The sequence below is a fragment of the Antedon bifida genome, chromosome 10 (assembly GCF_963402885.1).
Source record: "Antedon bifida chromosome 10, ecAntBifi1.1, whole genome shotgun sequence".
NCBI lineage: Eukaryota > Metazoa > Echinodermata > Crinoidea > Comatulida > Antedonidae > Antedon > Antedon bifida.
The window spans coordinates 17,660,097-17,674,354 of record NC_136235.1 but is presented as its reverse complement, the minus strand read 5'-3'; the positions used below and the strand labels follow the sequence as shown (position 1 = coordinate 17,674,354).

General features: G+C 30.9%; 1 protein-coding gene across 1 annotated transcript; it reads left to right on the top strand.

Moving 5' to 3' along the window:
• Positions 1-609: 609 nt before the first annotated feature.
• LOC144854667 (uncharacterized) lies at positions 610-3,978 on the top strand. The gene is made up of 3 exons (XM_078712605.1): positions 610-681; positions 2,794-2,947; positions 3,269-3,978. Exons 1-3 carry the CDS (start codon positions 676-678, stop codon positions 3,592-3,594), a joined length of 486 nt encoding a protein of 161 aa, XP_078568731.1. The 5' UTR covers positions 610-675; the 3' UTR covers positions 3,595-3,978.
• Positions 3,979-14,258: the final 10,280 nt, after the last annotated feature.

The window sequence follows — 14,258 nt, the reverse complement described above, 5'->3', positions numbered from 1 at the left end:
ATTTTTCATACTATTTTTAACATAATTCAAATAATATGAATCATGTTTTAATAATAAAACAATCTTGGCAAACAGTGAAATATTGACACAAATACTGCATAGGCCTAGTATTAGATAATTGTGAAGAATAATAATTACGGTATAACTTAATAATTTAAAAAAAACCATTGTATTTTTGTACATTTTCCATTTATTTTCCAATGTGACTTTTGCTCTTTTTCAAAAAATTGAATAATAATTAAATACATCATTGGCAAACATTAGACCAATATTGCACACACACTGTAGTAGATTGTTAGGCCTACAATCAACAAGGAATGCTACACTATTAGATAATTATCTAAATATAAAAATACTAATATCATCTTCTTTTTGTGAATTTTCCATTATCTTTCTATACAAATATTTTGGCTTAACTCCATAAACTGAATATAATTAAAATAAATTAAATAATAACAGAACATATCCTATGCTGATTGGCTAAATGCATTCGAGTCGACTAGTCATGCGTGCAATGTAGTCGGGAAAGTACCGGCATTACGTCATTCATCGTTTAGGCCTAGCCTATATAATAATTGGTTGCATGCATGCCTAGAACCAAACTAAAACATCAAACCAATACCAACTCATCAACTTTAAAGCATTAAGCTAGGAATCACTAAAGAAACTATAGATATGAAGGTAAGATATAATATTATCAGTGATTTACTGCGAGTATCGTCTGACTGTAGGCCTACTTTTACATGGCTTGTAAGCATTGGTGTGTATCTGTAGTGAGCATGGCCAGCCTATTCGTTTATAATAGGACAGTTTATCTCCATCCACGCACCACAAAATAATATAGGTCTAAAAAATAACAAACTTTCATTTGTAGTTAATTTCTGTTATTTCATTTCAAATATACTAATGTGAATAACATACTATAAGAAAACATTTTAGGCGTGAAGAATATTGTAATATTGTTGTAATATTTTATTTTAAATTTTAATCGTTTAATAACAGCATTTTACAGAGCCTATGGCGTTTTTGAAATCTGAATTTTTAATTTTTTTAAACAGTATTTTAACATTTTAATAGTATTTTAACACTGCCTTTTGCAATTTGATGTATTTTCGTTTTGTCTTAATTATGCCAAGCAAAACGAATTTCCATTTTAAAGTGGACCAATAACATTTCTTGAATCTTCAATATAAGCCAAGGGGAAGAGTAAAATTTCAATCTTCTCTTGATATATATAGGCCTAATTAAGATTTTCTAGTATAGGCTTACGCCTACTATACTAGTGTTAATAGTTCAATTGAAATGCATTTTCACGCTAGTGATCACTGTGGTTTGCAGGCCTTCAATTCAATTCAAAGTAACATTTATTTTCTTTAAAATAAAACAGTATACAAAATGGTGTAAAGAAAGGTAATATGATTGAAGAAGGCATGTTCAAAAAAGCAAAAAGCTTGTGACAGACATGCCTAAACAAAGATTAGATTTAAACAACACGGAAAAAGAAAAAAAAATAAATAAAATAAAGAAATAACAATATATAAATTTACATAACATGGGTTAAACTAAATAAGTAAAATAACTAAAAAAATAATTTTGGTATAAATTAAGAGTTGTTCGTATTCTTGTTAATCATCATTAAAATTATTATCATTAGATGTAATATAATAAAAATTAATACTTGGATGTGATATATCTTTTAAGTTTAAATGAAAAGCTTTTCTTAGATACAGCAACTTTAATATTTGAAGGTAGTTTATTCCATAGTTTAGGTCCACTAAATCTTATGTTATATTGAAATGATGTTTTTTTATGAAGAGGGATATGCATATCCTGTACAGTTCGAGTTCTATAATTGTGAAAAGATGCGTTTGGTTGGAATAAATTTGTAAATTGAGGTGGGTTTAGGGAGTTAATCGATGAGTAGAGAAAAGTACACTGTTGATAATAGTTAAGGTCTTTCAACTTTAAAAGGTTTAGGGAGGAAAATAAGGGATCTGAGTGAGCTTTGTTTAGTGTAATTAGCTACTACAATTGTTATAACTCATATACCCTTAGGCCTCTGCCTAGTTGCTGCAATGTACACATGCTTACCACCAAACTCATCCAGATCGTATTTTAATTAAATAATATAGAAGGTGCTGTTTCAATTGATTTTATTATTTTTTTTTCTTAAAATAATTAACAGTTTGCATCCACAAAATACAGTTTCCTACAAATAATATGGTAGACCAACATAATTTATATTTTAAAAATAAAAAATTCCTTGCTTGAATTGGGTATTTGATGTATATTACTGATGATCATATTTATTTCCCTGTAGGCCTATTTATCTGTAAAGTCATCTTCATTATCTCTCTACAGAATACATTTTAGTGCAGCCATTGTAATTTATAATAATGTCACAAAAATGGTTGCAAAATATTGACAATATACGTTAATTGGACTTCAGAAAGTCACTGTAGTAAAGTTATTGTGACGTCAGTCAATTGTCGCGTAAAGTAAAAGGGGAATTCCCTAGTTTGTACTTTCTGACAGCGAACACAAGTGCATGTCCAATCAATGTAATTAGTACAAAAGATTCAAAGGACCACGTGTGCGTTATCTTTTTAATACATTTAAAAACGTTCACAAATACGAAAGAAGACATGTTTGTATATTATAGTAATTATGCCTACCAAATTGTGAACGTGGCAGTGACGTAGTTGGGTAGTTTGGTGCTGTTAATAAAACTTAATAAAGCAAAATATGTAGGCCTAGAAAACATTAAAAATTACATTTTTCTTTAAATTTCAGACTGCCACTATTTTAATGATTATATTTACAATGAGTACTGTTATCTTAGCCAATTCAACGAGACACCTAAATGATTATGTTATTAGTTACCAACCACCGAACAATAGTGACACACAACGTACTACAAATACCACGTCTAAATATAGAAAATGTTGTAAGTATTTCTAACGTTTAACATATGAAGTTTAATTCCTATATTAGAACTAAAAGCAAGGACGTAAGCACAACGCAAGTAGTTTGACCAATCACAGGCGATGGATTATTCGAACTGCCGCTTGTGATTGGCCAACTCGCTCTGCTACGTCGTTGATTTACCTAACAGGAACGATAAGATGAATAAAATCAAACCTTGAATAGGCCATCTTAGTTTTGATAACGTTATTCACTGACGCAGAGAGAAAAAACACACAATAAAAATATAATGATCAAAAAACTATAATATATATATATATATATCGGTTTTGTGTATTTTCAGCTGACGTTCAAATCTTCAAACAAACCAAAGAAGGATTCGAACAAGAAAAACGGAACTGCAAGTCAACGATAGTCAGTTTAAAAAACGAACAACGTATTCCGATGTTAGTTGACAACGTGGTTTGTGAATGCGACCAATGTGTGATACATGGATGTCCAGGAAGGTGTCAAGAAATCTATCATGAGGTGCGTATGTTATTTTATGCTGACAGGATTGACGAAAGCCTTTCATGGTTTGAAATGCGCAAAGAAAACGTATCAGTCGGCTGCCAGTGTGTCGCAAACAACGGCAAGACATGGAAAAGATGCAAAAACTCACATTGTTGATCAAATAATGTCGAATCATAATAAGTATATTAATTTATTTTATGTTTAAATAAAGTAATTCCATTTTAAGTTAGTTTAAGTTTTAGCAGCTTCAGACACCACCAACGTTATTTTACTATATGAAATTTATTATAGTTTTTACATTTAAGATGCAATGGGCTTTCAACCGTGAATATCTTAAATTCATATGTTTGGGTTTAACCCTTTCGCTTATAATTGTCACTTTTTAATTTTTGACCAACTCGATGATAATTTAGTATGGCTTTAGGTAGTTAATTGGCCAGATGTGTTTATGCCAGCAGCTGACCAATCTAATGTTATGCAATATTGATGAAACCGTTCAAAATTAATTATTATTTATAAATTATATTTATTATAATCTATATTATAATCTATATTATATACATATCACCTTGAAAATATATACTACATTCAATTTTAACTTTAAAAAAAAAATTTTAAGGATTATTTTTCCTACTAAAATTACAAATGTGATATTAATTCATTGGAATGGTATTATACATTTCATAACATTTTTACATTTTTTATGAAAAGCATTGGGATAATATAACATAATGTTACATTATGATTATGATAAATTGAGTGTTTCCTAAACTAACCAGGCCGATAACCAATAATAACGCAATGGTGCTTATTTGATTACGGGGTTTATTAATGTTACTCCTTTAATTTTATCGTTTCTTACTTTGCTTGTTCCTTAAGTCTTATCTGTCATTGTATTATATCCCAACAGTATCGCTATTTCTCAAATTTTACGTTAAAATTATATATATATATATATATATATATATATTTATCAATTATTATATTATTATAAAGATTATTTCAACATTATTGCTATTTCTCAATCTTTATGTTAAAAATTATATATACATATATATTTATTTATTAATTATTATGATTATTATTATAAGGATTATTTCAATTTGAAATATAAAAAAAAAACTGAGATTTTGAAAATCTGTTAGTAACGTACGTATAACAAGACTCTAGTTCATGGTTTATTTACTGTACTTTAACTTTTGTTAAATGTGGTTTTAACAATGTGCATAAGTAATAAATTGTTCTTATTTTATAATGAAGCATCTTCAAAAATTAAAACAACAGCGCCACCAACAACAGTATATAAACCTGTTCTAGATATTGTAAAAGTTGTTTTGTATCAAAACAGTTTCCAAAAAAGGAAACAATGTAAAACAGTTTTCTGTTTTTTTAGCATAAAAATAATGAATGTTGAATGGTGAGAATATTTCATGGGTTTAAATTGCCGAATAAAATATTCTCTCAATCAAAGAAAATAAAACATTATGTTTTTATTATAACACACCAACTGTATTCAATATCCATCTGGTCTGGGAACCAAGGCCTTTCAAAAGTAGCGTTGCAATTTTGGACGCGGGGTAAAAAGTGATTTTTCACAAACCTCGCGTTGCAGAAAATTGAAGCTGAATGGTCAATAGTACCGTTCATCGTTCAATAGTGCAAAATAATGAACGGTTCAAATATCAAGGATTTCCTCAGCAGGTGTGTAATAAACGTAAATAATTAATATTATTATTATTGTAAATTATGTAAATTACATTTATGCAAATTCAAATGATAGTATGTAATTAATAATTCAAACGTTATTTGATTTAATTGTATTCTTTTGTCAAACAAACACTAAATAATGCTACATTAAATATTATATTGGTTAGATAGGTATGTTAATAATATTTTTTTAAATATTTTAAAGATTTTAGAAGTGGAATGGTAATAATGGACATTCAAAGAAATTATAAATATGATGCAAAATAATATTACTATTAATTATGCTAATGAATTTGCATAAATTATTTCAAATACGATTATTGAAGTGGTATTTTAATACAATCGTGACAAAGATATTGTATTCTACATTAATGATGTATATTAGTACGAAGTACTAGGCCTACTCAAATACCAAAGAACTAATATTAGTTAGATAGGTATGTCAATACATAACATACATAGGATTACTATTGAAGTTGTCTGATAATAATGGTTACACGGATATTCTAAAATGACATTAAGTATAATATTGTATATTAATAGTAAAATGATGCTATCAAAGAATATTAGTTAGAGAAGGTATATTAATACATTTGCTTAAATATGTATATAAGTGGTATAATAATACAATGGTGACAAGACATTCCAGAATGAAATTAAGTATATGATGTCATATAATGACTTATATAAGATAGATATATAGATACACATGCTTAATATATACGTGCTTGTATTAATTCATAAGGACTATGACCTATTCACTTAAGTTATAAGAAATAAATATTTTTAAGATGCAAAATTATGATTACGGATGTTATTGTTAGCCTGTGGCGTTGATGACTTTAAAAGGAACTTTCTGGCGGATTACAATGGTGTCCAAGTGACTATAACAGCCTTTTATGTAACGCGTCACACACTATAAATGGATAAATGTTGCGCGCCTGCAAAGTACAGTTGTCTGGTACTTTTCAAGAGCGCCCTCACATTATCTTCTAAGCGATCATTCTATAGATTATGTATATTAAAAGAATGTTGTTTACACTTTATTATACATACTACATACTAACTAGTATTACAGAATTAGCCAGAGCCAATCTTGTTTGTTCATTCATTCATCAGTGGAAAATTATTTCCATTTATTTCTATTTGCATATAAAATATACATACGAAATGATGTAATATCTAATAATCGAACGACAGAAAATTCTGCGACAAATGATCGTTCATTTCTATAATTTACATTTCAATAACCCATCCTATTGTTCTAGCCTGGTTGCATTCGTTTTGTTGGTGATTTTTCAAGTATAAATCATCATTAAGGGATTCGAACCCGAGTGACGTGTCACATATCACCAGTAGTTGTAACTGCTGTAGTAGGCCTACAAGAGATACACTTATCTCTTCAGCAATCAGTAAAGGTTCGGTACAAAAATAGACCTATCTATTATTAGTCAGATTAAATATTAGTAATTGCTACTATACTAGCAGTTGTTTGATTTGATATGGAAGCTTTCGATAATATGCAAATACAATTCAACGACAATACTCAAATATAAATAAAGTGATGGACTTTATTGGAATATCGCCCTCTATTTATTGTTAGTAACACATCCTTCACGCAAGAATCCGGGTCAAATCGACCGTGACCTACATAGTCTGTTAGCCTGCCTGAAAAACCGTCCGTGATCGGTTTAATTTCAACGCTTAATTTGCATGTATTGTTTCATGATATACATTAGTTAGGCCTCAGATAATGTAATCAACTTAGCGCATGTAACATCAGCTAAAATGTCATCTTAAATAGGCCTACGTTTTAGAGTAAAAACTTCATTTTCGGACGTTATAGGCCTACTTCAACCTTGAACAATATTTATATAGTTAATTAAAATGTATTTTTATGATTACAAACAACCTTTAGACCCGTAAGTAAACGACAACATATCTCGGATGTGTCTGACTGCACTGCCCGACGATGTTTTCATTTATTGTAATTCGGAAGGGTAGACTAATTAACAATAACGTGTAACCATGTAACCATAGGGTGGTATTCACTGTAGCAGATAACTGGCAATTTATAGTATTATACCATTATCTTCCCAACCGCACCTTCCCCCTCTCCCTCGCTGCCCTATGCTCCTCCTCTCATGCTCGCTTTCCGCCACTAAAATACAAGACAAAATATAGGCCTATGTGACCCATCACGTAAGCCTAAATAGTCGCAAGCCTTTGTAGCATTTTCCTGTATTCGATCCTAAACTTTGCAAGGCCAAGCCGTTCGCATTGAGGGGAACCGAAAAATAATTGAAACGAGAATGGCGTTCTGTGAGAACAGCGATTTCCCACGATACTGTAATTTCGTTTCCGTAATGTTGTTTTTCGTATAGTTTAAACTATGACATTTTCCTTCCAATTGTTGAATAGGTCTATTTAAGTTTTTTTTGTGGTTTTGTTTTTTTCATTTTATTTTTTTTTTGAAAAAAATACACGGATTCTTTCAAACTTTTGACTGCTGTTTTCTTGGAAACAACCGAACGCATTCGACAATAATTTGGTCGAAAATGAAATAAAAGCGGAACGAAAAATATAACGAGTCCTGAAAATCATAATTATGCTTATTACTAATTAGTTCGATTTACAATCACTAACAATTTCTATTTTTGTCTATTTAGATGATTGCATGCACGCGGTTTTAAATTTAATCCATAGTCATAATGTTCAGAATAGGCTGGCCCAAAAAAATGTATTTAATCCTGACCAAATTGTACTGCAAATGGTATCTTAAGCCTAGTTACAAAAGGTCTATATTAGTCGGGTATTCACTGCGTAATCTGGCTATTATTATTTACTATACAATCAATACGTTAATAAACTATATGGCCTATCTTAGACTCAAACAGGATTTGATATGAAAATCCACAAAATAACTTTCTGGATTTTCTGATTCATTTATAATACACACCACACTACACACTGATGACTCAGCAGACGAATGCAGTTCAAATTAGAACAGGGGGATGCACTAAAATAATAACAATACTTATCATACGATATATGAGTATCTTCTGTGGTTGGGCTTCTGTGTATCGTACCATGTTGTGTAACACAACAACCGAAAAATAACCTTTTCACATCCATTACGCAAAACATTGTATGTGCCTCAAAACCAGGCAAGTGTGAATTTACTCTCCCGCGCTCGAACACACTGTAAAGCTTGGTGGTTCCCACTAGGACGTAACGCAACATGATTTGACCAATCACAAGAGATCGATTTTTCGAACAGTCGCGTGTGATTGGTCAACTCGCTTGCGTTGCGTCTATACGTCCTTGCGTTGCGTCCTAGTGGGAACCAAGCTTAATCGATGTCTTTCTACGTGTCCTCTAACTCAAGTAATAATATAACACACGATAGTCGTCGTAATTTACGGTTCACATTGAGCATGGTGTCCATAGCGCAAGTATGTACTAACACGGGACACAAGCCTTGCGTTCCCTGACGTAAGCGATTGTAAACACGCGACAAGGCCCTTTCGTTAAGTTGCGTTTACATACCAAGCATATTGGTGTCAATGCAAAAAAAAATAATACGCGACAGCTCTTTAGCGTGCTACGTTCTTAGCATGGTGTTCATCGCAAATGATTGCACACGTAGCTTTAAGCTACGCTCAGACTGTGTATGCGTAGTCACCTGATGACGACACAAAGCGATTGACAAGCGACAGCATTGTCACTACGTGTTTGAGCCACATTCACACTGAGCCTACGTCCCAATGCAAGTGACTGTAATGCTTGTTTCCTACTACAGACCCAACACAACGGCGTAACGCAACGTAAGAGATTGGACCAATCACAGGCGATGGATTATTCGAACTGTCGCTTGTGATTGGTTAACTCACTTGCGTTACGTCTACGTCCTTGCATTGCGTCTACGTCCTTGCATTGCGTCTACGTCCTTGTGTTGCGTCCTAGTGGAAACCAAGCTTAACAAGCGACAGCCGTTAACTGTTGCGTGTTTTTTTATTTGTGTATGAATAGACATATGTAGAAATAAAATGTAGGGAATATGATATTTCCAATAGGATATGACCACAGAATATTAATAATAATAAATCCATATTTTTAGGGTAAAATCGCAAGCTGATACAATGTGTATTTCCCATGTTCCATTTGGTTAAACAAACCTACGTCAGACGCAGTGGAGCTCTTTATAGTGCCGATAAAAAAAGCGTGTTGCATATCGAGAAAACGGATGTGGAAAAGGAGAAAACATTGGAACTGTTCACCACAAAAAAAAACTCCGTCACCAATATAATACTGTAACTTATCTGGTTTTTACGCGGAGCCTGGTGATTCTAGTTCGCGCCTGGTTTAGCTTTGTTTTTATTTTCCGAAATATAGTCATTTACTATATATGAATACAACACACCCTTTATAAATCATGATGACTCACCAATCAACAGCATCCTTAAATTAAATTCGGTTGCACCACCTAAATTGCCTCTTATCTGTTTCAGTATTTATTTATATAAACCATATCTTCACTGGGTAAACCGTATATTATTATGTATAGGGTTCACCTAACTAAAATTGTGTACAATACATTACAGAGTTATGGTGACAAACTAGCATGTCAACAAATGATGGGGCATCGAGGGATACCCCCATGTACAGTGACGTCATAGCCACTCAAAAGCTGCTCTGCTTTTACCAACACTTGAACATAAATAAACGTAACCTTGCATATTATAAGTGCACTTGAATGGAACAATAGATTTTGACATTCATTTGTCTACGACCATCACTTATTATTGTATATTTATATACTAGGCCTACACATAATATTGTTAATACATTGTTGACATTTTATTTGTGCACGGCCCCATGGAATAAACAACAATGCATTTGTCTGGGCTTCTGTCGTGGTTTAATAAAGTTGAATTGAATAACTCAGCAATATTTTCTTGGGAGATACATTTTCCATTTTGCTACATTTCTTTTGTACGTATGAATCGAGTATAACTTCAGTACAATATCAATGAAGCACATGGGTGGTATCAGTAATAACGAAAGTTCAATGTTATGCTGTTAATGTCATGCATGCAAAAATGTTTCTTCGTCGACCTTTGCTTTTTACAGGGCGTGTAAACATACCAATATAAACCACAAATGCAGCAGATAAATATTCTAAAAATGGAGCTACGAAAAAACTTTTTATCAAGCCGACGAAAAAAAAAAGTTCCGCGAATACGTACTCATCTTTCAGGATGTTCATTACCAAAATCGATACGATTTAACGAAACAACAATTTTATTGTTCTTATATTCATGATGTCATTAAACTGGAATTGTGAAAATTTTATTTTTATTTTAGGATGATATATAAATGGTTATCATAACGTACCGATATTAAGCTCTATCTACACTATCAAAGTTTGACAAAAAGTGTGATGTGCCCAAATATGGTAGTGATATTCCCAAATATGGTAGTGATATGACATCATATGGGCACATCACATTATCACATAACGTTTGATAGTGTAGACGGAGCTTTAGTTAAGATGAACACTTTGCTCAGTGTAGAAGAAAAACAATATTCTTATAATTATCATCTATCTTCGCTGGTTTTCGTTTTAATAAAAGAGGCTATGTTGCCACATTTAATTCATGTGGGTTGTGGGTCCTAGCCAAACATAGCCAAGAGTTAACATACGTATATTGAGATGACTCATGTGCCAGTACTTTATTTTGTTTACGTCCGTTTAGGTAAAATTCATACAAGAGATCCATTTAAAAATAAACAAGAATATGTGATAGGCTATCACCCCTCCCCACTCATTTTCACACTCCGAACAAGCTTAGACCGATCCATATACCATTATTATGATTAAGAAAACAGTTGTGTATCTGTTGAATACAAAGATCTGTCTACACTATCAAACTCGTTTGACAGAAAAAAGTGTGATGACTGATGTGTCTAAATATATGGTTAAATATGGTAGTGATATGACATCATCATATCCATATATGGGCACATCATTTTTGTCACATAAAGTTCGATGATCTAGACATAGCATTTTGAAATGAAAGAGTGTTTCGGTGATTGTAACTTAAAAATGTATTTCATAATATCCGATGGACAATCTAAATATGAATTTAAGTTTCAACAAGCATTAATTAATGTTTTAATTTGTTTCATATTACTCGTATTACTGTTTCAATTAGCTTCCTGTACGTATGATGTATGTGTCTAATGAAGTTTCATTATCACAGATTACAATGTGGATAAAACACATGTAGTACACAAAACAACGCAATCGACAATGACGTCATTAGGGAAATTCCCTTATCGGAAGGTAAACACTCTCTGTGGACAAACTGACAATTTATTACTTTGTTTGAATGCAAAAGAAACTGTGCAATATTAAAACGTCATAGACTATTGACCATATTTGGGCGTAATTTTATTTTTTAATTAGTAATATTATCAATATTATTATTTAGGCATATGTTCTTTGTATTTGTATCCGTTCTGTTGTTGTATGTTAACCCTGTTATTGGCAATTTATTTTTTTTTCGAGTTTCGAAATAAAAATATATATATAAATAAAAAATAAAATGACGGAAAAGTGAATTCTATATCACCCTACATGAGAAATTGTTAAATTAGTAATATTTTTAATATTATTATTTAGGCTTTTGTTCTTTATATTTGTATCCGTTCTGTTGTTGTATGTTAACCCGGTTATTGGCAAATTTTGTTTTTTTTCTGTTGATTTGGGTTTCGAAATAAAATATATAAATAAATAAAATAATAAAGTGAATTTTATATCACCCTACACGAGAAATTAGTTTTAAAAGAATTCTGCCATGCTCCCGGCAACTTTTGGAGTACTAAACATAATTACAATGTTTCTGCTATTACTGCTGTTTGATGTGAAGCATATGTATGTACATTTGAGCTGTTCTATTATATGAGTCGAGATGCGATAGCGTACTAGAAAGTGTGGAAGTCAATAGGTCTATGATCAATGTAATTGGTCACATGCTACATGTGGCATACGGTATAAGCGCAATAATCATAATGCTGGCCCAAAATGAAAATTTAATTCAGAATATTATTTCTATAAAAAGATATCTATAGAAAGAAAGGTGTGAATATATATATATATATATATTCATTGATAACAATATTTCCTTATATTGGTACTTAAGCGGTATTCTTTATGTGTATTTCGGTTGTAAAGACAATTGACACAAACCTCGTGATTGTTACAACCTTGTCATATTAAAGTTTCAAATTGTAAAAATTATGTCATCTTATGAATTAACTTTTTGAGTGCACCTTACATTCAAGACTTTATTTAACAAGTGTTCACACTGAAACATCTTGTCAAACAAATAATAATTTATTGTCATAAAGCGTGATTGCATCTAAAGCGTAATTAGATGCTTATTTGTTTATTAGAGTTTCGATTGTGTTCTATCTATTATACAGTAGCGTATACGTTATAGTTAATACATTATATTGAAGTAGATACTTAGATTGAGAACAATATTCAACAATATTAATGGGGATCTCCCGGAAAAGTGTCACCCCATGCAAACTGAGTAATTTTGACTGTTTTTGATAATTTGAGATTTACTTTTTACTATTTCCTTTATATTACTATAGGCCTAATAAATATTTAAATTAACTGTGTATACAATATTGATATTACTAATATATATTAATATATATATATAGTAAAATTGGTTTCGTTAATATAAATCAAACAATTCGGTTTAAAACACGAAATCACAATATCATGGAATATCTCATGAACAAACTTTTCATTTTTTGCTGAATGTTGTTACTATTGTAACTAACAATTTTCTCTATCTTAACAACCTCATGATAGTATTTTACAAAATTAAACAAAACTTTCAAATTTTATTAAAGGTAAATGTCATATTGTTATGCAATCATATTTACAGGGGATACACGACTGGCCAACAATCAGAAGGGTTGTAAAATCAATCAATCATTTATATAAGAGGCAGATCAGGGTAAAATTAAAAAAATAATACCTATATTAAGGCATGTTTCAGACACAAAAAAATTCAATTTGTTTGAAGAAGAAAGGTTTCGGACCCATCTATCACTACATTTTAGTATCGATTACTATTAAGCTCTGTCTACACTATCAAACTTTATGTGACAAAAAAAAAATGATGTGTCCATATATGGACATAATGATGTCATATCACTACCATATTTGGGCACATCACACTTCTTTTGTTAAACTAGTTTGATAGTGCAGACAGAGCTTTACTCTATAATTTTCAGAAAATCATTCGAACGATCATGTTTTATAATAATCTATAGTGTGTGTGACGTCATATTATGTGATCACTCTCTCCAGTTAAAGTTACTCTTTGGTTTTATATTGAAAGCTGATGTTCTTTTAAATGCGTGGGCATAATTCAACTTATTACAAATTCGGGTTTACGAATGACAGTGCATATTTTTAACAAATATATAAAAACACAGGTACCTAGAAAAGGAAAGAGGAAACAATAGGGATAATTTTAGTGACATTATTTTTAAAATTAGTCCCCTCTGTGTCAAATAACTTAAATAACGGAAATGTGCGTACTTATGGATTCTTCGAGTAAATTAAGAATCACAAGTTATTAATTTAAACTATTTAGTAAAGATAATAATACAATTTCTTTTTTAGGGGAATTCTATGTTTAAATGTGAAATTTTAAATAAAATGATTTAGAATAATGTCACTTTTTTTTTATGAGTAATGAAGAAAACAAATTTAAAATAATAAATTTAAAAAAAAACAATAACAATATACTGTAAGCCTACAATATTTTTTTTTAATGCGATCACGTCCTTTAGTAGGTTAGTATCGCTTACGGCCGATTTTTAAAAAAATCGGCCGCACAAATTTAAACGCATAATATTTACTCAACCCTATAAATACCAATCAACCAACCGTTCTATTGTATTGGTTGTCATCTCATGTCATGCGAACAATCATTACTCACATATATATTATTATAGATATTATTGTAGTTCAGTATGATATTTCTATCAACCAATCCAACAACTAAATAAGCAACTTA

Coding starts and splice junctions, on each gene's coding strand:
- LOC144854667 (XM_078712605.1), top strand. Junction 2,948..3,268: donor GTCTAAATATAGAAAATGTT/GTAAGTATTTCT, acceptor GTGTATTTTCAG/CTGACGTTCAAATCTTCAAA.